The 23537-nt window shown below is 35.4% G+C and overlaps 1 protein-coding gene across 4 annotated transcripts in view; it reads left to right on the forward strand.

Annotated features, from left to right (window-relative positions):
• Positions 1–23537, forward strand: part of thraa (thyroid hormone receptor alpha a) — a 41785-nt gene that overhangs the window by 7206 nt on the left and 11042 nt on the right. For 2 of the 4 annotated variants that reach the window (XM_016487683.1, XM_016487685.1), the window contains exon 2: positions 19252–19466. In XM_016487683.1, the coding sequence (XP_016343169.1) occupies positions 19417–19466 (50 nt within the window). In that variant the 5' untranslated portion in view covers positions 19252–19416. Of the gene's footprint in view, positions 1–19251; positions 19467–23359; positions 23421–23537 lie in introns of those variants that run through there. The other 2 variants (XM_016487684.1, XM_016487686.1) reach the window with 1 other exon arrangement.

Consider the following 23537-nt stretch of genomic DNA (forward strand, 5'->3'; position numbering starts at 1 on the left):
ATTAGGCCAAAAAGTAAATTTTGCTTTATTTAACAAATAAAGTGATTTTATGTAGAAATATATATTTTTTCTTTTACACTGGGATATCAACTTCACATTTTATAACATTTTAGAACAGAAGAACCTAAGTACAGTAAGCAGCCCAACATGTTCAACAGCTTCAAGGTCAAAAATGCATGCAAATAAGACGTGATGGCATTCCTAGAGGAAGTTTATGAAAACATGATGAAGGTAGTTGTTAACGTGGTGAAGATAAGTGCACCGTAAACTCTAATCTATCAGTCATGAGATGTTATTAGGCTACTATGAAACATCAAAGACGTGAGGCCGCAGTGTTTTATGGGATAAAGCACTTATGGGATATCACTACACTAGTGGGTAAAGTACAATGAAGTAACAGCAGCACCCTGATATTCAGGACAAAATCACAATTCTAAGTTGATATCTAAATTTTAAACATGAATAAATATGTTCCAATTAAGGATTTCTTATATGTCTCAGACATTTAATAATGAAGAATGACTGACTTTCTTTTCTAGATGTAATCTCTGCAACAGAAAAACATCCTGAGGCTTTCCTGAAACTTCAGTTCTCTTCATACAGTAGATCTAAAATGAAGGATGTGGAATTATGGTAGTCAGTTCTCTGTTAAAAGGTTTCAGATTTAATTTCACAACCTTCTTTTCGTGTAAGATTTATGTAACTTTTCTTGGAGATCTATGTTTGTTTGATCTAATATTGTAGCACTCACTTGTTGACAGTTGGCATCAGTGTTAGTACAGCAGAAGCCAGTTTGACTGTGCCACTGGAGGAAGGAAGTGGTTGCAGAGAGAATTTTGAGTTTTGCAAAAATATTCAAATAGCACATGCAAAACAGCAGAAGTTTGTGCTTCTTTGTTTCTTACACATCATTTGTGTTACATTGATCTTCATTATTTGCTTCCCCTCATGCCTGCTAATTAATCATGTTACTAATATATGCCATGTGCGAATGCATTTGTGTATTTGCAGCTACATAATGAACTTATTGTCTTGCAGTTGGATTATTTACATATGTTTGGACTTGTGGGCATAATGAGCCAATATTAAAGTATACTTCTCACATTCCCCTGAGCCCTGTATAAATAAGCAACCAATAAAAAACAAGAACGAGAGAGAGAAAGAGACATTTAAAGTGCTATATTCTCAGGCCTACAATATGAAATCCAGTATGAAACACTGATGATTAAAAATGACCCCAAATATGGGCTGTAGGTGGGGATGCACAATATTATTTCTTATAATATTGGAGATTTGTGCCAGTTTTTTAAAAGATCTATAGATGATCATATAATAATAATGTAAAGGGACAATAACATATTATGGCAGTGTTTTCAGCCTACGATCTTTTGAAGAGCACTGCCTCTTTAAGAGTGCATGTCATGAGTGGCTTGTGTGTCTGGTTACATCCTTAGATGTGAGACCGTTGTAAGTGTAAAGTCTCGTTCTGCTGTATTTCATATTAAACCGCTGGAGGTAAGAGGGACTGGGAAATCCAGACAGGATGTAGTAGTTTGGCAGCTTGCTTGAAGAAACAGTTTAGTGATGTGAAGTATTTGGCATGAATGGTTCCTAAACATTTTCCAGATGTAAGAAGTGTGAACAGACTGTGTGATGGATGATCGCAACAAAACTGGGCCCACGGAACGGGGCCATTTGGACACCCTTTTCAGGGTTTGAGGTTGTTGAAACTGCTAATACTAGAACTTAGTTACCACTTTAGTGTGGGTGAGTTACACAAAAAGTTTCCGCAAGGGCACATTAAATTGATCAGTTGACAGTAAAGACATTTATAGTGTTACAGAAGATTCTTATTTCAAATAAATCTTCTTTCTTCTTTCAAAAACATAATACATATTTACCAGACTATAACATTTTCACAGTTCCCCCCACATCACATCATAAGCCTGTACAATAAAATCAAAGTTATGTATTACTGATCTATCAAGCCATGTGTTATTAGTGTGACTAATGTTAAACATTCGCTGTTAACAGTTTGGATGACACGCATCCATGATAAATTGGTCATTTTCTGTGAGTCACATCTGAGGGCTCAAATCACTGTTCTCCTTTCTTTTATCCCCTTTGGCTAGAAAAGCCTTTCAGATGGCATGATCAGAACATATGCCTGATGTACAGAGAAAAATATCATATTTCTTGACTGCATTGCACACAGATGGTGTCAGAATATCAGTGTCAAACAGCTCTGTAAGCCTGCCAACAGATTTGACAGAACTAATTTTACTTGTTAATTTCATAATTCCTTGTGCAGTCTACATGCAGTCGACAGAAATGCACATACCCCTCTTTTCCCAGAAAGGCTTACCAAGAATGCTTCGGTATATTAAATGCACGTGTGGTACTGTGTGCCATAAGTGTATGAAGTGTCAGTGACTGTACAGAGTGGCACAGGTGCAGTGGAAATGTCCCCAGGGTCGGACCGTGACCCCTGCGTCTCCCCAAAAAGCCATTTTGCATTACAGCAACAGCACTGTAACCAGAAGATTGAAGCGGATCGCGTTTCACTGGCCTCCGTCTGGCCCCTCATTCACCTCGTGCAGATTGTTGATCCTGTGCGTGTCCGCATGGATATGTGAAAGAGGAAGAGAGCATGTATATATATTCCAGTGGTGTGATTTATGTGTTTGTCAGGTTTGTTGTGCCCTCACCTCCCTGTTTTCCCTCACAACTATGTGTTTGCCTTTTTGCTATAGTGTGACATGTCTGTTAAGTTGGCAACATAACTATGTGCTGCCGCACTTACGATGGTGCCACACCTTGAGCGCCATAGAGACAAAGAAAAAAAAACTAGGCTGATAGTGATTTGGGCAAACACAGACATATATAGAAATGCATGAAGTACTCATTCATTATGAGTAGGCCTGTCGCAATAATCAATATATCGACTTATCGCGCAATATATGTACATGACCTCAATAATTTTTGGTGACGCAATATATCTCAATATATATGTCACTGTGTTTTTTTGTACATTCCACTTGCACCTGAGCCTTTTGCAGCTTTTCGTACATAACGTGGTGTAGTCATGAGGTCCTAGTTCAAATTTCAAAAATGCTTCTACAAAAGTTTAATCTGAAGATATGGCCTTGTTTAGGGATCTGTGCCTTTGTGCATGCGGACATCTGACTGCTAAGTAGTGATTGTGTTTTTCAGCAATAGTGTGTACCCTTAATTTACAGAGAAAAGAAGGTCATGGAAAAATCTGTAGATGGAAAAATCTCCATAAAAGTTCTTTGTGCATTTTTCTTTTTTTCTACTTGTTACTTTGCACTTTTTGTTAGAAAAAATGCTTATTTACTATTTATTCAAGTTTTTTAAGGTATCTAATATTTTGATACTTCATTTCCATGATCTAAATATTCTTAAAAATGTAAAGTTTGTTGTCATTTGGAAGTGTGTTGGCCTTCTTGCATTATTATGCTGTTACATTATGATTATATATTTAGTGGCATAAAATGGTCTTTAAAATGACAATAATATCGCTTATCACAATTATTTCTGGGGCAATATATCGCACAATAAACAGTTGTTATCGTGATAGGCCTAATTATGAGTAACACAACTCCTGTAGATTGAGTTAACAGCCATTTGTTTATATAATTGCTGTAACATAACAACAGATTGCCACTTTTAGCAGTTTTGGGCTGAAATGACTGTGGCTATGTCTATCAGGATAAATCTGAAAATGCATGTTTTCTCTACATTTTGCCTTTCGTTCACACTAGGTCTGCACAATTAATCAAATTTCTAATCGCAATTACAATTACGGATGCCACAATTACGTAATCATACAAAGCGGCAATTAATTGTTCAAAATCCACTTATGTTATTCTGTGTGCTTAAGAGGTGTTCTTTTCTTTCTACATGTTATCTTGAGGGTTTTTCCATTGTTATAATTTTAGTTTTAGTATAGCATTATTTAAAGAAGAAACCAATCCAATGTATAGTTCACATTTGAGGCTTAATACTATAGAAAAGCAATAAAGGTTTTTCAGTTAGTGTTTTCAGCTTGTTCATTTTCATCTAAAAATATGGCATGCGCTTGCTTCAAACAATGGTATAAACATCAATCAATGTAAATTATGATGATCGTAATTAATAATCGCAATTACAATTTCAAGGGAATAACCAACAATAATGTTTTTTGTCATAATTGTGCAGCCCTAGTTCACACTGAAACTGCGTTTTTGTTTAGTGAAAACTGAGCTTTTTAGGATGCTCTGGATATATTTTAAAACAGTTTTCACTTTGTAATGTGAACTGAAAGTGGTATTCGAAAATAATAACGCATGTTTAGTCAAGTGACGCATATCGTAGCCACACATATATCCATGTTTGTACTGTCATAGAGCGCTGCAGTCGTGACGTCAAAAACCGGAAGACTAATTGACTGCTGGTTTCCACGAGATTTTCCTATGGGTTTTTTTTTTCAATTCATGAGTAAAATAAAGCCTGTGGTAAACATAACTTGACAATACTTGAACATTTTGTTCTACAACGTAAACCATGCACACTCACACCCCAAACATTCTTATCTAGCTACTTATTAGAAACATACGTTTTTAAAAATGAACAGAACTGCTTCAAAATGTGCTTTTTCGGTATATACAAAGCGTCAAAGTATCATCATTTTATGTTTAACACAGACTTTATTTTACTCATGAATTGAAAAATGTAAGGTATCCAGCAGTGAATAGTCTCCAGCTTTTGACGTCACTGGGCGATATGGGCTTAAAAATATATCACGATATTTCTGGTATTTATTGTGATAATAATATCAATAATGATAATTCAGGGAATCCTGTTTCTTTAGAGAAAAATATTCTTTTTCCTATTTTTACCCAAAATAGGGTGTTGTGAACATTACTGAGTACACACACGTAATGTAATGACTGTTTAATTCATACTGAAAGCCGGAGGGTGCCCTTGCGCAGAAACTCCACATATGCATAGCAGAAGTAATACTACTGACCACGTTCCATGAAATCCCTAATATGGACAAAGGTATCCAGTTAACGCTGAATAAAACGCACAATGGAGATAGAGAAATTTTAACTAATGAAACTTGAAGACAATAAACATACGATTGCACAAAATATACGGTTTATCTGTGTTCTTCAAGCAATCTTGGGTATTTTTAATAAGGAAAATATATTTAGAATGCAATGCTAATCGACATAGCCTTTATCACTGTTAGGGTTGGGCCGATAGACGATGCCATCGTCCATCGCCGATGGCTGACAGACATCACGATGTTAAGCTGACATTGTGATTCCTCCACCCTCCCACCACCACCCCCTCTCCCGCAATCCGCCGCATCCCAGTTCCGTGTTCGGAAAGGAAATGAAGTGTACTACGGAAACCCTAAAGGGAATAAATAGCCTACGAGATGGGAGGATAAAAACATATTTCAATACTTTTTCTCGCAATTATATCGTTGGGTAAGTATAGGCGACTGTATATAAATTGCGGGCATCAGGGAGCCGCTATTGAAACCGCTTTCGATTGGGCGCTCTCATTTTACTTTCACTTTCACTTTCGAGATTCACGATCACAAGGACTCTATACTATGGAGCGGCAGTACTTACCACACATTTGACAAGATTAGATGTTTGTCATTGATGCTCAGGATCTGCAAATCATTCGCCATCATCCTATCAGACATTTCTCCTTACACTGTATATGTGGTAAGTGAACTTTCATGTACTGTAATGCAACAGGCTACCGCTAGCAAGCGGCTAACCTTTTACTGGCTCCGTATAATGCGTTATTTGTTTCATGCTTCGGGCACACCCCTAAGGCCTAGGCATTTTCAGATGTGTTAGAGTGGACGAATGGTAAGCATTTAAAACCTATAGACGGAGAGCGTTTAAAAAACAAAAATACTCATTTTAAATATATATGGATTAATGTTGATATAGCCTGTGGCATTAGAGGTGCCTGTGATGTTCTTTGCAGAATCATGGCCTTGGGTATGGTTTATTAATTATTATCGCTCAAAATCAGTTTTCCCATGGAGAAAATGAATGGGATTTTTACTTGCTTTTGTGTTTACACATACTTATATAGCTAGTTTTTTCAGTTACCGTTTTTTAAAACAGCATCAGAGTATACTCTAATACTATTCAGTAAGTGTTCAGTTAGTATTCATTCCATTTTGAACAGAGAAAAATGATTTGTTTGTTTTTTTTAGTGTACCACTTCCTCTCTTTGCAGTTATCACATGTGTAAAGAGCAGTGTTGGCGAATCTACTTTCAAGCTTTAGTTTGCTAAGCTTGCAAGCATGAGGGTTTTTGGTTGAATGGGTATCGATTTGGGAGACTGTTTATATAGAGGCTTGAATTGGTGATTCGTTTATTTTTGAACGGTTAATTTATTTGAACTTTACAAACAAACTATTTCACTAAAATGACTCAGACTTTCCAATACTTTCACTTTTGAGAGAAAGAGAGGATATTTTAGGAGCACATGTTTGATTATCACCTCAGTTTGTACAGCTGTAAAGCTGCGTACACAATATAATATGACATAAAACAGCTTTGTAGAGCTACTTCTCTGAAAAAGTAGCTTTTTATAGGAAAAGCTACACTGCTTTGAATAACAGAAACAACAGGGGCTACAAAAGGACTGAGAACCCACCTGGGAAGTGAAGTGAATTCAGTGTTGGTTTGTGTACATCAAGGTCTCTGCAGAGAACCAATATCTCCATTTACACTGGATTGTGCACTGATCTGTATTGACCCTTAACCTTGTTTGCTATACTGTGTCTCTAGAGTAAGAATATTGTGTACTGTACAAAACAGCACTAGACTTTCACTAATTAGCAGAAATATGAGTTGTGTTTTTGCCGTGGAAAGTGTGAATATGCTCCTAATGTGATCTGAATCAAACATCCAATCAGACATTGAGAGAAATGTGAGACAGGGAATGGGGTTTTGATGATTCTATACACCATCTTAAAAAATACATTACTGCTCATGTAAGTGTTAAAACGCTGCATAATCCTGCAGTTAAAATATAAAATATAAAATCTAACAATTATTTTATTCATAAACTGAAAAAAAAAAAAAAAAGGTAACCTAAAAATGGTAACATCTAACTGACTGGTTATTATTTTTAAGTTGAAAATATTATGTAACATTACTGAATCAACATAAATACATTAATTATCATTTTTAAGGGTTTTTTTATGTATAGAAACAGCATTTGTTGCAATAGAAATCTTTGTGACATTATAATTGTCTTTACTGTCACTTTTGATCAATTGAATGCATCCTTTCTGAATAATAATTTTGTAAAATATATTTTTTTCTCTCATTTTTATTTTTATATGGGCTAAATTAGGTAGATATTGCTGTCTAAGGTAACATTTAGTTTTGTTGTTGTTGTTATTTTTACTGTGTATATTTTCCAGTATGGCATTGGCACAGTTTGTATCTTGTTGTTTTTTTAATATGCAAACAGTAATGTGTAATTGACAGGGATCCCATACTGCAACACATACATGATGTACATACATGATATACATGATGATTATTTTAATATTTTTATTGTAATACAGTACAGTGTATTTCTCTTTAGTGCTGTAAACACCAAAGTGTACCAGTTAGTATGTGAACTTTCACCATCAAGATAATCTCCACTTTCAAATAAAAGACGAAAAACTTTTGAACTTAAGAAGGAATGATCTTTATTATATAGTAAATGCCAAACTGATAAAGCTCTGACATATTCAGCTATCACCTACAGTAATGGTTTATGTTGACTATTATAAAGATGAAATGATTAGTGTTCAGCTTGTCAAAAATGCTTATATAGGCTATTATTGAGTATTCATCAAAACTAATTTTCATTTCTTTGTGTAAAATGAGGAATGAAGAAAGATTTCTCCCTTAATAAATTCTGCTGTTTGTCACTATGTATTCTTTTAGTTGTATTTAGTGTAAATTGATCTGCTCAAGCTTAATGCTGTGACCGCAATTAAGATTCAGTCATTTAAAAACTCTCATTGTTTTTGCCCCTGGGAAATAAAGCTCTGATTAAATTATTAATTATATTGTTGAATATATTTGAGAATATATTGCCCTGTTTGTGTGGGGTTTGTAGGAGCTCTGCAGTATATAATAAGTGATGGAACATGTTGGCTGTGAATCCGATGTTTACTGTGTAACCTAGGGTCTGTTGTTTTTTTACCTCTCGGGAGCTCTTGGGATATTTATTGCCAGAGGACCTAAATCCAACTCCTGCCCATCTATAGCCTACATTTGCCTAGAATGTTTTAAGCATGAACCTATACTGGTAGGTTATGTTTGTATTCCCTAGGTTCCTCCCCCCATGCTCTCCATTTCTTCCCCAGGAACGACAGTCCTGCTAAGACCCAGCTAACCCCTAAATCTAATGCTTAGCCTGCTGGTGCCATGGACCTCATGGACCTAATGCCTGTGTTTTGTAGACTCAGAGGGGATCAGGGGTTGTTGTAAGTGCAAATTCAAACATTGGATTTATGTTGCATTACCGCCAACAATCTGATTTGTCCTATGCATCGTTAGCAAGCAGAAACTCAATGGCAGATTTACTTTAGGGTTAGTTGGCACTGCAGATCAAGGTAAGGTAAGGATGTGTTCCTTTACACCGTGAAAACATGTGAGAGTCTTTTACAATATTTATTTGAACTTAACATGATTTGACACAGACACTAATGCAGCACTTTGCATTTTCTTACACAACCCTGTAACTTGATGGGAAATAAGGGCACACTGTATATGTCAGGTTAAATATTTCTTCTTTTTCAAATTAGGGGCTCGGCAGCAAATTTGAGAGAAAAAGAGTAAAATATTACAAATTCAAATGCAAAATCAAATACAAATGTTTTAATTCTGCTTTCAAAAGACACATGGGATTATTTGTTATTTTATTATATTGACAGCCATAGTTTTATTTAACTCTAATGGTAAATATAAAATAAATATAAATGGAAAGATAAATATAAAAGAAATAAAACATTTATTTAGCTATTTATTGTTCACAGCATTAGTTTAAACATCCAGTGTTACATAATCCTTTAGAAATCATTCTAATATACTTATTTGCTCAAGAAACCGTTTTGCTGCTTAATATTCTATAAGATATTATTTTTTATTTATTTACATTTATTTGAAAAGGGACCATGCACAATTTTAACATAAATGTTTCCATTTCATGCATTGTACTGAATTAAGCCAATGGCTAGTTTTCATCCGCGGTCCCTTGGCAGGTAATCATAATCATAGGTAAACATAAAAACATAAGACAACAAACAATCTTATAATAAGATTCTCTGATTAGTAGAAATATAAAAAACATTTAATAATAATAATAATAATAATTTTTATTTATATAGCGCCTTTACAAAACCCAAGGTCACTACAAGTCAGGTTTAAGGAACAGAAACAGATAAACATCAAAACCAGAAGACAGAACACATAGTAAGAGCTGAGAGTAATATACAGAGACCACTTACAAAGTTAGATTAGAGATACATGAGAATGTAGATAAACATCCATAACGGTACAAATTACAGACTGAGAGCTGAAGAGTAATGCTCAGAGAAAAAATGTGTTTTTAAGAGGTTTCTGAAGGAAAGAAGGGAGGATGCTTGACGGATATTTTGGGGAAGAGCATTCCACAATCTGGGAGCCACAACACTGAAAGCTCTAGATCCCGAAACTTAGGGTTGACTAACAATCCCTCACTAGAAAATCGTAACAAACGGGCAGGAACATAAGGCAGAAGTAAGTCCGATAAATATGTAGGACCAAGGTTATGGAGAGCTTTATAAGTGAGAATTAGTATCTTGTAGTTTATGCGCAAAGAAACCGGAAGCCAATGAAGGTGATAGAGGATTGGGGTAAGATAGCTCTTTCTTGTGTGGGTAATCAAGCGAGCTGCAGAGTTTTGAACATATTGTACTCGTTTGATATTATTAGCTGACAGGCTATAAAGAAGTGAATTACAGTAATCTAGTTGAGATGTGACGAAGGCATGTATAACAGTTTCAGCATCCTGCTGACTGAGAGAGGATCGAATACGCGAGATATTACGCAGGTGGAAAAAAGCTGTCTTTACTACTTTACCAATGTGATCATTGAATGAAAGAGTGGAATCAATGAGAACACCAAGACTGCGAACTTTAGTGGAGGGCATAATCAGATCACCATCCAGATCCATCAGTTGACCAGAGCGCTTAGATACTACAGCTTTAGAGCCAATCAGAATTACCTCAGTTTTAGCAGTTCAATTTAAGGTAATTTGCCTCCAGCCAAAACTTGAGTTCCTTGATGCAATTAGTTAATGCAGGTGGAGGTGGAAGGTGCGCTAAAATAAAATTGAATGTCATCTGCGTAACAGTGTAAGTTAAACCCATTTATTTGAAATAGAAATCTTTTATCACTTTATAAATCTCTTTTACTATTACTTTTGATTAATTTTAAGCATCCTTGCTGAATAAACATATTAATTTCTTTTAATAAAATAAATCGTACTGACCTCAAACCTTTGAACGGTAGTGTTTCGTTCTCAAGTTCTTCATACAGTTACGAAAATTGACCATAGTTTCATTGTTACTGTGTGGTTATGACATTTCTCGTTTGGAATTCAAATTGAGCAATAGCTTATGATCCATATCCAGCTTAGTTCCATGACCTAATGCTAAAGGTCAATACATGATGCTGTCATCATCATACACTCAAAAGGTCATACGGGCTTGGAGCGCCATGAGGGTGGGCTGATGATTCAGTTAACAACATGATTGGATTTAGACATTTGAATTGGTGATTTCTTCCACAGCTTTTATGCATCTCACAAATGCACCTCACCTTAAATCTCTCATAGCTTTGCCATAGCTATATGCATCAGCCACAATAATTTTGCAGAATGTTTTATTTGACAGCAGCATATATTTTCTTATACTGATCATACTGAAAGTTGTTTTCGCCATTTGCTATGCAATTAAAAGAGCAATCTTAAAGTGCGCAGTAGGTCTTTATATGACGTGATCGAAGGCCATGAGGTGTTTCACAGTGAATGCATACTGCAATCGCAAGTGTCTCATTGAGTTGCCGGTTGTCAGCTCGGCTCTGCACTAACAACTTAATTAACCACAATGTCAGGGATAAATCAGATTCTTCATCCCACTCGTCACATTGCCTTCTCGTGAATGTTACATGCTGTTCTGACTCATGCAAGGGTTCCAGTGCTCACAGTCACAGCGAAGACACAGTTGTTATCGACAGCACATAGAAGGCATCGATCATACATTTCATTCATTTGTTTTCAACCCTCTTGACCTCAGCTGCCAGTACCTAAAATAATCACTCTGAAAAACAACAATATTCTGTTCTTCACTTGTTGTTGAAGGCCAAATAGGAGGACAGTTACTACAGTAACAAGCAGTAGATTATTTGATGGTTTAACAAGGCCTTTACTACTCCGTCTGTAAGGCACATTAGAAGCGTTCACACTAAAAAAAAAAACATTTTTTGTTTTGTTTCCGATAAAAATATCTAAACATAATTAAAATAAAACAAGTTTACTTGAGAAGCAAAACTATGTAAGGTAATAAGGCTTAATTAAAAGAATAGTTTGAGTATTGTTAATTATTTTTCTTGTTACAAGAATAAACCACTTATTTATTTATTTTCTTCTGTAATTTCGCTTTTCAAATAAATTGATCCTGTTTAAAAGATGCTGCTTAAAAAAATACTAATTATTATTATTTTTTAAAATTCAAAAGGTAAATGTCAGAAATAGTCATTTTCAGCTCCGCTCTTACTTTTGAAATATATTAAATCAAGACAGAAATGTAGGGCCCTATGATTTCCGTGAGGTGGAAAACACAGGCGGAATCGCGGAATCCAGTCATAAAAGCGGAATTTACTGTATAACGCGGAATGTCACGAAATTTGCTACATTTTGGATGGATACATCAAAAGTAGGTTCGTACACTTAAATCAAAACGTGATATAGTGTCTGTGAATAGTAAGCCGCAAAAAAAAAAAAAAAAACTATTTAAATATGAATCCTGCTTGTTCTGCGTGTGTCTCTGTGTGAATGAATGGCGCAGACGCGCGGTTTCGTTTACTACACAGATACTGAAGCGCACGTGATGCTCGCAGTGTTTTCAGCCTCAGCCGCCTCAATATATGAACATGTAAACAATCTCCAGAGCTGCTCTGAGATTCACTTCATGAGCATTTTCTTTTGAGTAAAACTATCGTCATATGTACAGACAGACATTTAAAGGTTTTCACAGCAACTCATCAAAATCAAAGTTCGGTTTCACTTGAAGAAACTGACAGAAATATTGCTTAATGTAATGATAGTACTACTACTACTAATAAAATTATTATTAAAACATTCTTTTTAGAGGAATATTTACCAGAAAAATTATTTACCAAAATGTAATTAGCAGAAAAATGTAAATACACAAAATTATTTCTGGAAAAAAATTAACAGAATAATTTATTTTTTTAATAAAATCAATTAATTAGAGATGCTTTTGAATAAAACAGAATTTGAGAAAAAAATAAAACATATTTCACAGGGCCTTTTTGGATGAATAACATTTAATTTAACCATTAAAACAGAGTGTAGAAAAATTTAAACGAAAAACAAAAACAAAAAAAAACAACGGAATCCAGAACATTTAAAACGGGAAAAACTGAATTTGGGAAAAAAATTCAAACAGACTTTGGGAAAAAATAAAACAGATTTTATAGGGCCCTAGAAATGTCACCCTTTACTAAGAGTTGCCATTAAGCTCTTGTGGATTTGATTGGGAAAGGAGTCTTTTTCTCCTCGGTACTTTATGTTGCATGTACCCCTGCCCACCTTACCTGGACTTAAAAAACAATACTCGTCCGCACTAGAGCACTTCAGAGACAATGACTTGATTGATTTACATTTCAGTTTGGCAGGCACATTTACATCTCAAACTGTAAGTCACTAGACCAGCTGCACTCTATGAACTGACGAATGCCTGACGAGGAACTGAGCCATTGAAAGCACATGACACACACATTAGCATGCTCTTTCCTTCTGGTTCACTGCAGGTTTCACATAGGCATCATTGCCAGATGCTTAAAATGTCATTCAGTAAGTTTCGAGATAGAATCAGGCATGCCTTAAAATGAAAACAAGTCCTTAATGGCTTCAACTGGTCATTGATTTCAATTGGATACAGAGTTATTTATAAATGTTGGTATTTTTAATAGCTTGGTTTTTTTTTCATTTTTAAGATATGAATAAAAGGAGCTGCTGACTCCATATTCTTCTTTGTCAGCAAAAAATACAATCACGACTATTATATATCCTATCCTACTCTTATATGTCTATATATCCTAGCTGTTTCTTTAGTGTCATAGATGACATTTCAATTTTTGACATTTAAATATATATATTTTTATCAAATTTTTATTTTTTAATCCTTTTTAACAGAAAGAAGGATAGTGCTTCAGTATTTTAGTAGATATATAATGTAAATTGGAGAAATTTTTGGAATATCTGCGCTTTTTTATATAGAAGGGTTGCTGTAACACCTATTTCACACATCAAAGTATGTAGAAAAATATGTGTGGAAAGATAAATAAAACAGAAGGAATAAGGGAAAAAGTAGAAGTTAATTATATACTGACGTCAATCCTTGTTCATACGATCCCTTTTCTTTACAAAGGGACATTTTGCACACAGTGTTGTTATTATGAATAATAAATCAATTTAACCATTAAAGAACCTACTCAAAAATACCCCTTAAAAACTGTGGCCAGTTACATTTTCTTTTGAATCACTTATGCAAATGATCTATTGCAACTTAATAAAAGTGCCTTAGTTTTATAAGTGAGACTTGCATGCTGATCAGATGGCTGTCATCATATCTCCTGGTATAGGTAATGCAAAAGAACATTTCATAGTCAAGAAGCTTTTGTTTTGATATCTGATTTTCAGCAGATGCAAAGTTTTTGTCACGCAGTGTATTCACCATAGTAGACAGTGTTTGTTTACTGTAATATCCCATAAATGAGGATTTTGGTGGTCCCATGCACAATACACAGCTCAGTTTTGGGAAATTCCCATGACCTACTTTCTGGCAGCGACTTCCCTCATTTACTAAGAGCTTCGGTTGGCCAGTGTCTCAAAGAATGTCTTAAGCAGTGTGACCTCATTTCATCTGCTTTTGTAAATAGATAGAAATTGTGTGTTTTTTTAAATTTTTTTTTTTAGAAATTTCGGTCCCACTTTATATTAAGTGGCCCTAATACCTGTGTACTTACATAGTAACTAGATGTGTACCTAGTATGTAACCACAGTGTAAGTACACATTGGTACATAGTATCTACAGCTGTAATGTTTGTGTAACTACACACATGTAACAACACACTGAATGGTATGTGCAAATACAAATGTGTAACAGGACATTGGTAACAACACTTTTTGGTAATGAAAGTACAAATGTGTCACAGGACATTGGTAACAGCACTTTTTGGTAAAGAAAGTGTTACACTTTATATTAAGTAAACAATTCCTATGGATTTACCATGTAATTACTCTGACGTTACACAGCAGCAACAGCCCTAGTTGTTACATGTGTGTAGTTACAGAAATATTACAGCTCTAGACACTATGTACCAATGTGTACTTACACTGTGGTTACATACTACGTACACATCTAGTTACTATGTAAGTACACAGGTATTAGGGCCACTTAAAATAAAGTGGGACCGAAATTTCTTCTTACCACAAGTAGTTTTTGTGGTGTCTCAAACAATTCAGTTGTAACCTCACAGGAAACAAAACAGCTGACAGCTGTCACGTTTTCTGCTTTTATCATACTTGGAAAGCACAAACTCCCACACAGCATGTCAATCATACTCCGTTTCTCACCTTCCTCTCAGTTATGGTTCTGTGATGTGTTGTGAGGGATGTAATGTTAAAGCTGACCTCAAGATAACTGTAAATTTCATACTAAGTGTGAGTGTGAATCAGTTCCACAACATAATCTTTTAGATTCCCTCTTTTGTGGGCCATTAACTGCTTTTAGGACTGTCTTTACTTGCATAGGGGAAAAATGAAGCGTTTCAATTTGATTGTCTTGTCTTCAATTAACTATAGTGAAAGACTCATCCCACGTTCGTCCTAGACTTTTGAGAGAGGGAGAGACCAAGTGTCCCAGTCAGTGTGTTTGACTTTGCTTTTTTTAATGGTTCAGTGCTTTAAAACATGTATAGATGTTAAAAACATCTATAAAAACAAGTATAGAGTTTAAAAACATCTTCTTAAAGTGTATTTGACAAATCCGCCACTTTGCTGACATGGTTTTAGCTTTTCAACTACTGTAGACAATCTGCCCAGACATGCATTTCCTGACTAATACCCACAATATCATAGCGAAAGAAACCGACTTGGTGCTCAAGGCACTTATTTGAGTTTCTGTTATTTAATTCTAAACACACAATGCTGGTTTCCTGTTTCTGCTTGCTTTATATCCCCATTGAAAATAAATGAGAGATGGAAAAAGGGGCGAGTGGTCCTTCACCAGGGAGGAAATGAGAGAGGTCAATTTTGTTTTGCAAATCCAGTCATTTTCTTGGCATCCCAAGAGTCCTCTTCTGCCAAAATCTGTTTTAGCCATATGGACTGTGTGCATGTGCTGTATACAAATGTATGTCCACTCTCTGTGCTTGAATGGTTTCACAGAGCAACAGAATTTAAGCTGCTTTCGGTCTGCTTAATTTGTTACTGGTTTTACAAATAGCCATACCATTTACCAATACCATTAGCTGATCGAATCAGGACATTGTGGTCATCTGAAATACTGCTACAGTTTTTTTTTTTTTTTTAGTTGTTTCTGAATGTTCAGATTGTGTTCAAGGCTCTATGGTTGAATCAGATTGTTCCATTAGAGTGACAATAGAAGCTATTGACCAGAACTATTGAATGGGAAAAGTGCAACTACAGTAGCTTGTTGAATAAAATCAGTTATAGCATTCAGATTGATATACTTTGATTCTTTACAATATGCGTGTAATGGCTGAACGAAATAAAACAATATGTCCTATAACCTAACAATAAAAATTGTTTTGTCTAAATACAAGCTTGTTTCTGCCACGTGATTTTAAAAAAGGAATTGCAACTTTTCATAGAGATATAAACCCGCAATTCTTTTTATATTTTATATCTTGCAATTCTGAGTTTCGTCACACATTCTTACTATTAACTAACTATTAACTATTACTTTTGCCTCAATTAATACCTAGTTTGCTGCTTTTTAATAGTAAGGTTGTTGTTAAGTTTTGGTATGGAGTAGGATTAAGGGATCTAAAATATGGTCATGCAGAATAAGGTGTTAATATGTAAGTACTAATAAACAGCCAATATGCTAGTAATATGCATGATAAGCAGCTAGTTAATAGTCAGAATTGGTCCCTAATCTAGTGTTTATATCTTATATCTTATAACTTGCAACTTGCAAGTTTATATGTCACAATTCTAGAAGTCTGAATTATGAGAGAAAAAGTTTTTGTATTTTTTTATTTTATTATTAGTATTATTATTATTGTTTTTGTTTTTTTGTATATTAAAGATTTTGTACCAGACCCAAGAATTGCTTACAGCGTTCATGATTAGTGATATTTTATAATGAATCAAAAATTATTTTTATTGTTATTCTTAATAATATTTATAAAATAATGAGTCATATTCATAATGCATATTTAGGGCCCTATGAAATAAATTTTATGTTTTTCCAAATTCTGTTTTCTCCCTTTTAATTTTTCTGCATTCTGTTTTTTTTTTCTGAACTCCATTTTAATGGTTAAATTAAAGTTTATTAATCAAAAAGCATGTCTTGAAATCATGAAATGTAATTTAATAGTAATTTATTAAAAGTTTAACAAAAAAATGTCATTTTAGGGCCCTATGAAATACGTTTTATTTTTAAAAAAATTTCTGGTACTCAAATGAAAGCATAAAACATTCATTTACTTTTCTTGTAATCCAATGAAAATTAAACCCTTTCAAATTTTTTGGCAAACAAAATGCTGCACAACACGTGTACTGTTAAAACATGGAAGAAAAATTGTGTGATTATTCCTTAAAAATAAAGTTTTTATAATAATTTTATTAGTAGTAGTTGTAGTATTACAATAAGACATACATTATTCTATACAAAAGTAATATATTTCTGTCACAATTTCTTCAAGTTTAACCTGACGTTTATCTTGATGGAGTTTTGTTTGTGTGATATGATGACAGTTTTTCTAAAATGAAATGGTCAAATGCTCAGAAAGTGATTCTTAGAGCAGCTCTGGGCATGTGTTTATGTTCTCATTTAGTGAGAGGGCAGATGCTGAAAACATCTGGAGCGTCACACGCACTTCAGTTTGTGTAGTAAACAAAACCCGGGGTCTGAGCCATTCATTCACACCATAGACTGTACGATTCACACAGAAACACTCAGAACATGCAGGATTCATATTTAAAGGGGTCATAAGATGCGATTTCAAGTTTTCTTTTGTCTTTGGAGTGTTACAAGCTGTTCATGCATATAAGATCCGTAAAGTCTCAAACCCAAAGAGATATTCTTTATAAAAGTTAAGACTGGTCCACGCCCTCCTAAAATACCTCATATAAACACGCCCCCATATGTCTACATCACTGTGTTGGACGATTTGCATAACACCGCACAAATGTTTACACAAAGAAAGAAGGCCTAACTTTTATTCTCGCTGTAGTAGCCGCGCCGCCATGTCGTGGAGACGCTGCGTGTTTCCAAATATGGTAAGGGGCGTAACATTTCCGTCACACGCTTGAGGTATTCGGCCAATCACAACGCACTGGATAGCTGGCCAATCAGAGCACACCTAGCTTTTCAGACCGATGAGCTTTGTAAAAATCGACGCGTTTCAGAAAGGCAGGGCATAGAGGAGAAACAATAATGTACAGTATGTGGAAAATAATGTGTTTTTGAACCTTAAACCACATAAACATTTCATTACACCAAATAATGTTATTTTTAGCATTGTCATATATGACCCCTTTAAAAGTCTTTTTGCCGCTTAATATTCACAGACACTAGCCCATTTCGTGATCTGATTTAAGTGAACTGACGTACTTTCGATTTATTCGTACAAAATTTGGCAAATTCCATGACATTCCGCATCATACAGTAAATTCCATTTTTATGACTGGATTCCATAATTCCATCCGTGTTTTCCACATCACAGGGCATCATAGGGCCCTACATATTGTTTGTATTTATGTAGTATAATGATCATTTATTAGTGTCAGAAGGCAAAAAAGTTTAATTTTAATTTGCACAAAAGTTATTAGACTATAGACACTAACATAATAAATAATATTTAATTAAAAAAGCAACATCTCTACTTACTTTATTGTAGATTGACTAATCTAAAACCAGAGTCTCTAAAATAAGAGATTCAGCAGGTCATTGTGTTTGTGTTCAGGGGGCGCCTCATGTCTGATCTTGTCTTGGGTGCCGTCATGTGAGTCACGACTTCATATATCACACTGATTCAGATTGAGGTACTTTTATTGGCTGTTTAAGAATGTGAGATCCTAAGGTGTGACACGCAGGTGATAATGCATGTCAGTGCAGAGAAAGAGAGAGAGATGGCGAAAAGAACAGAAAGTGTGACATCCTTCACAAACCAAATCTCTAAGATATTTAAAAAAAAAAAAGAGTAAATTAATCCCAAGATGAAATGATCTGCTGAATTATTAAACACTGAGGTCAGCCATTATGGAATAACCCAGTTCAGCTTTCCTATAATTAGATAGAGGCCGAGTGGGTTGCCTTGGAAACGGCAGATTTATTGACCTTGCAGGTGAAGCCATATCGGCTTCAGAGCAAGAACGAAAAATAACACACAGGCGTGAGGGATGCGCATTTATCAGCTGGCCTTTTCCATCTAATGAGAGCAGCTTGGCCCGAGCTCTGGGGGCAAGAGTTCAGACACAACGATCTGGTGCACATGTGCACCACCGTGTGTTCAAACTGAGTCACAGCTGCTTTACAAATGAAGTTTGGTGCAGCCTCTAGAGGACAGGAGCAGGGAGGAGGTGATTTGATTAGAGAAATTCACTGTTTGACTCTCTTTGTGCTAATTCAAGACGAATGATGTGTTTCTTTCAAACAGGTGTAAAGGCGTTTGATCCAGAGGCAGAAATACATGCGGGGGTATGTCACCATGAGCCGTCCTATAGCAGCCGTCGGATACTCACCCTGCATATGCTGAGCAAAGCGGCGAGGGTTGGGTCTGCCTCAGTCTCCTGTGATTGGACACTGGATGGAATCAAGGTGAATGGAACACAAAGAGCAGGAGCTTAACCTGCCAGAGGGAGATGAGACATGGTGAGTTATCTTGTGTGTATTTATAATATATGTCAGCTCTTAAAGCAGTAGTTCAGTTAAAAACTCTGAAAATTCTGTCATCGTTACTCACCCTCATGTCGTTCCAAACCTGTATGACCTTCTTTCTTCTGTGGAACATAAAAGAAGATATTTTGAGAAATGTTTTAATGTTTTTTTGTTTGTTTGATGACACTGAAAGTCAGTGGTAACCAAAACTGTTTGGTTACTAACATTTCTTTTATGTTTAACAGAAGAAAGAAAATCACACAGATTTGAAACGGCATGAGGGTGAGTAACGATGACAGAATTTTCATTTTAGGGTGAACTGACTGACTCGATTGACTAATCTGCAAGTATTTGGCCAGGTTGAGATGACCAATAACTGTATCTGCTTGATCAAATAACAGACGTTTTAGAAAAAATATATTTTTCCCAAAGTATTTATTATTTAGTAATGTTAACAATTCAATTCAATTCAATTCAATACAAGGTGCTTCATAAAAAAATGAATATTTAAAAATATTAACATAATATATCATTTTATTTAAAGTGCTGTTTTGATAAACCCTGGGTATATTTTGCAATAATGAAGAGTTGACGCTACATAATCCAGAATACTACACTTACAATTTACCAAATTAAGTAATAAATAATTTTACACTATTTTTAGATAAATAATCATGCAAATCTGTGACCTTTTTTGTACTTTCATAAAATTAATATAATAAAGCTTTCCGCTCTTAATGTTATTCCGACACATTCATAATAATAATATTATAATAAATATAATCAACTCAAACATTATTATTATTTTAGTATTATGTTCATATTTATTATTATTATTATTATTATATTAATGTATCAGAATAACAATTTGAGTGGAAAAATAATAATAATATTTATTTTTTAAATGTATTAAAGTATATAAATAATAGTGTTTATTTAATTATTTAATTTAATAAATATTCAATTTCACTAATTGCCGCTCTTACAACTTGCCAAATAAAACATTTAATGGGCATGAAATACTGATTTGAGTTTAAATTATTTTATTATGTGATATGGAAGAGGCCTCGGAGTGAAAAGAGAGACATAAAACTAGATTGGCTACCAGGAACAATGGTCAATAATACAGTGTATCGTCATTATACAAACATATTTAACCACTCAGTGCTTTGACTGATCAATCAGACTCAAGTATATAATAAAATCAAACATAAGCATTATTATAACATTTCAATTGATATAAGGAGTCACGGCAGCACACATATGCAAGAAGCAAGTCTTTAACATCACCTAACCGAATGCAATTGTAATCCAGAGTGCTTGATGTTTCATCCAAGTGTGTGAAGTGTTTTACGATTAGATGATATGATTAGATATGGAATAAGACGAATAGAGAGTGAGATTATAGTGCAGGAGAGAGAGGTACATAAGCCAGATGGGGCCACTGTGTAGCAAGGGATAATTCAGGACACTGAATCATTACAACAGTCGGTGGATTGTCTGTGACCAGTGTGTGTCATTGAGGCAGTGTGTGTGTTTATTTGGAGCGTCCAAGCACGTGTCTCTCACATGTGCTGCCTCACGGGCGCGCCCTCCCCCAGACGTTCAGTTACTGCATGTGCACCACCACAGACACTCTCACACACAGTTCCAGGGGACCTGTGGGTCAGTTGTGGGATTATTATGCAGCTAGAGAAGTTTCAGATGGTTCCCTGAAAGGCAGATTTATCCTGCGCCCTACCTCGCCTCGACCCGCCATTTAATTACGCCTCTGTAATTTGATTAGCAGAAAGTGCGCATGAGTGAGCATTTAAAGGCTTATTCACTCTGAGTGTGTGCACTCGTCTCTCAGCTCCTCAGCTCCTCTCTCCTCGAAAGCATGTGCAGGAATTAAAAAGGAGGAAGTGGAACTTTGACGTGGATTTTGCTTTGATGCGTCATCCGCTCACGTGTAGCTTCAGCCACGAGATTCAAGAGGATAGAAACTCTCATTTTTAACTTGTTCGTACTCAAAGAAACGCAGCAGCTGTTAATAATAAAATGTTTTTTTAAAATTGATTTTCTAACTAGATGTGCGCTAAAAATGTGCAGTGAGGTGCAAAAGCCTGAGGAAATCTGGGAATAAAAACATATTTCTTTGATTTAAAATGTTCAAAATCATATAACTTTTAATATTTTGTTGACATGTTTAAAAAGATTTGGAACCCAGATTTCTACTGTACATTATAGTATTATATATTAGCATTATTATTGTTATTAATATTGTTTTTGTTATCATTGTTACATAAATTATACGTTACAGTATTATACTAAACTATATATATATATATATATATACAGTGGGTACGGAAAGTATTCAGACCCCCTTCAATTTTTCACTCTTTGTTATATTGCAGCCATTTGCTAAAATCATTTAAGTTAATTTTTTTTCCTCATTAATGTACACACAGCACCCCATATTGACAGAAAAACACAGAATCGTTGACATTTTTGCAGATTTATTAAAAAAGAAAAACTGAAATATCACATGGTCCTAAGTATTCAGACCCTTTGCTCAGTATTTAGTAGAAGCACCCTTTTGATCTAATACAGCCATGAGTCTTTTTGGGAAAGATGCAACAAGTTTTTCACACCTGGATTTGGGGATCCTCTGCCATTCCTCCTTGCAGATCCTCTCCAGTTCTGTCAGGTTGGATGGTAAACGTTGGTGGACAGCCATTTTTAGGTCTCTCCAGAGATGCTCAATTGGGTTTAAGTCAGGGCTCTGGCTGGGCCATTCAAGAACAGTCAAGGAACCTTAAGTGCAGCAGAAATTTTTTTGTAACCTTGGCCAGATCTGTGCCTTGCCACAATTCTGTCTCTGAGCTCTTCAGGCAGTTCCTTTGACCTCATGATTCTCATTTGCTCTGACATGCACTGTGAGCTGTAAGGTCTTATATAGACAGGTGTGTGGCTTTCCTAATCAAGTCCAATCAGTATAATCAAACACAGCTGGACTCAAATGAAGGTGTAGAACCATCTCAAGGATGATCAGAAGAAATGGACAGCACCTGAGTTAAATATATGAGTGTCACAGCAAAGGGTCTGAATACTTAGGACCATGTGATATTTCAGTTTTTCTTTTTTAATAAATCTGCAAAAATGTCAACAATTCTGTGTTTTTCTGTCAATATGGGGTGCTGTGTGTACATTAATGAGGAAAAAAAATTAACTTAAATGATTTCAGCAAATGACTGAAATATAACAAAGAGTGAAAAATTTAAGGGGGTCTGAATACTTTCCGTACCCACTGTATATATATATATATATATGGAAAAATCTTCAATATTGCAAAACTTATTTTCACTAGTATTTTGAACCATACTGTTTGTGCATTGAATTGATGCACTGAAGATTTATAATGCTGTTTACTGCTCTAACACAGTTCTGTTGATGATTTATGCATGATGAATGTATTAATATGTTGAAAAAAAAACGCTGAACATTAGTATCTGAAGTATGTGTAAATGACAACACTGCAGATGGCAGAGGGCCCTTTGCAGCGAGAGAGTGAAGAGGAAGATGAGAGCGGGGAGGGTTAGTGATGCAGGAGAGGTGGGGCTCACAGGGCTGATGCACAGGAGCCGTGGCAGGAGGAGGAATGTGTGGAGAGGGAGAGAGGAATGGGATGGGGTGAGAGAGAGAGAGAGAGAGAGAGAGAGAGAGAGAGAGAGAGAGAGAGAGAGAGAGAGAGAGAGAGAGAGAGAGAGAGAGAGAGAGAGAGAGAGAGAGAGAGAGAGAGAGAGAGAGAGAGAGAGAGAGAGAGAGAGAGAGAGAGAGAGAGAGAGAGAGAGAGAAGTATCATCCTACCAGCTCAGACTCCCTGTTACCACAGATAGATTGCAGACAGCTTTGCGAGAGGAGGGAGATGGCAATCATGCACATTTTACAGGCCCATTATGTCAACAGGTTAGAATATAAATGTTCTTTCTCCATCCATCCCATTCCCTCTGTTTGTTCAGTCGTGTCTGTTGATGTATGGGCAGATTGTCAGTTGGACTTAATACTGTGCTATCCAATAGAGAG

This window comes from Sinocyclocheilus anshuiensis, unplaced genomic scaffold (assembly GCF_001515605.1).
Source record: "Sinocyclocheilus anshuiensis isolate Anshui unplaced genomic scaffold, SAMN03320099.WGS_v1.1 scaffold813, whole genome shotgun sequence".
NCBI lineage: Eukaryota > Metazoa > Chordata > Actinopteri > Cypriniformes > Cyprinidae > Sinocyclocheilus > Sinocyclocheilus anshuiensis.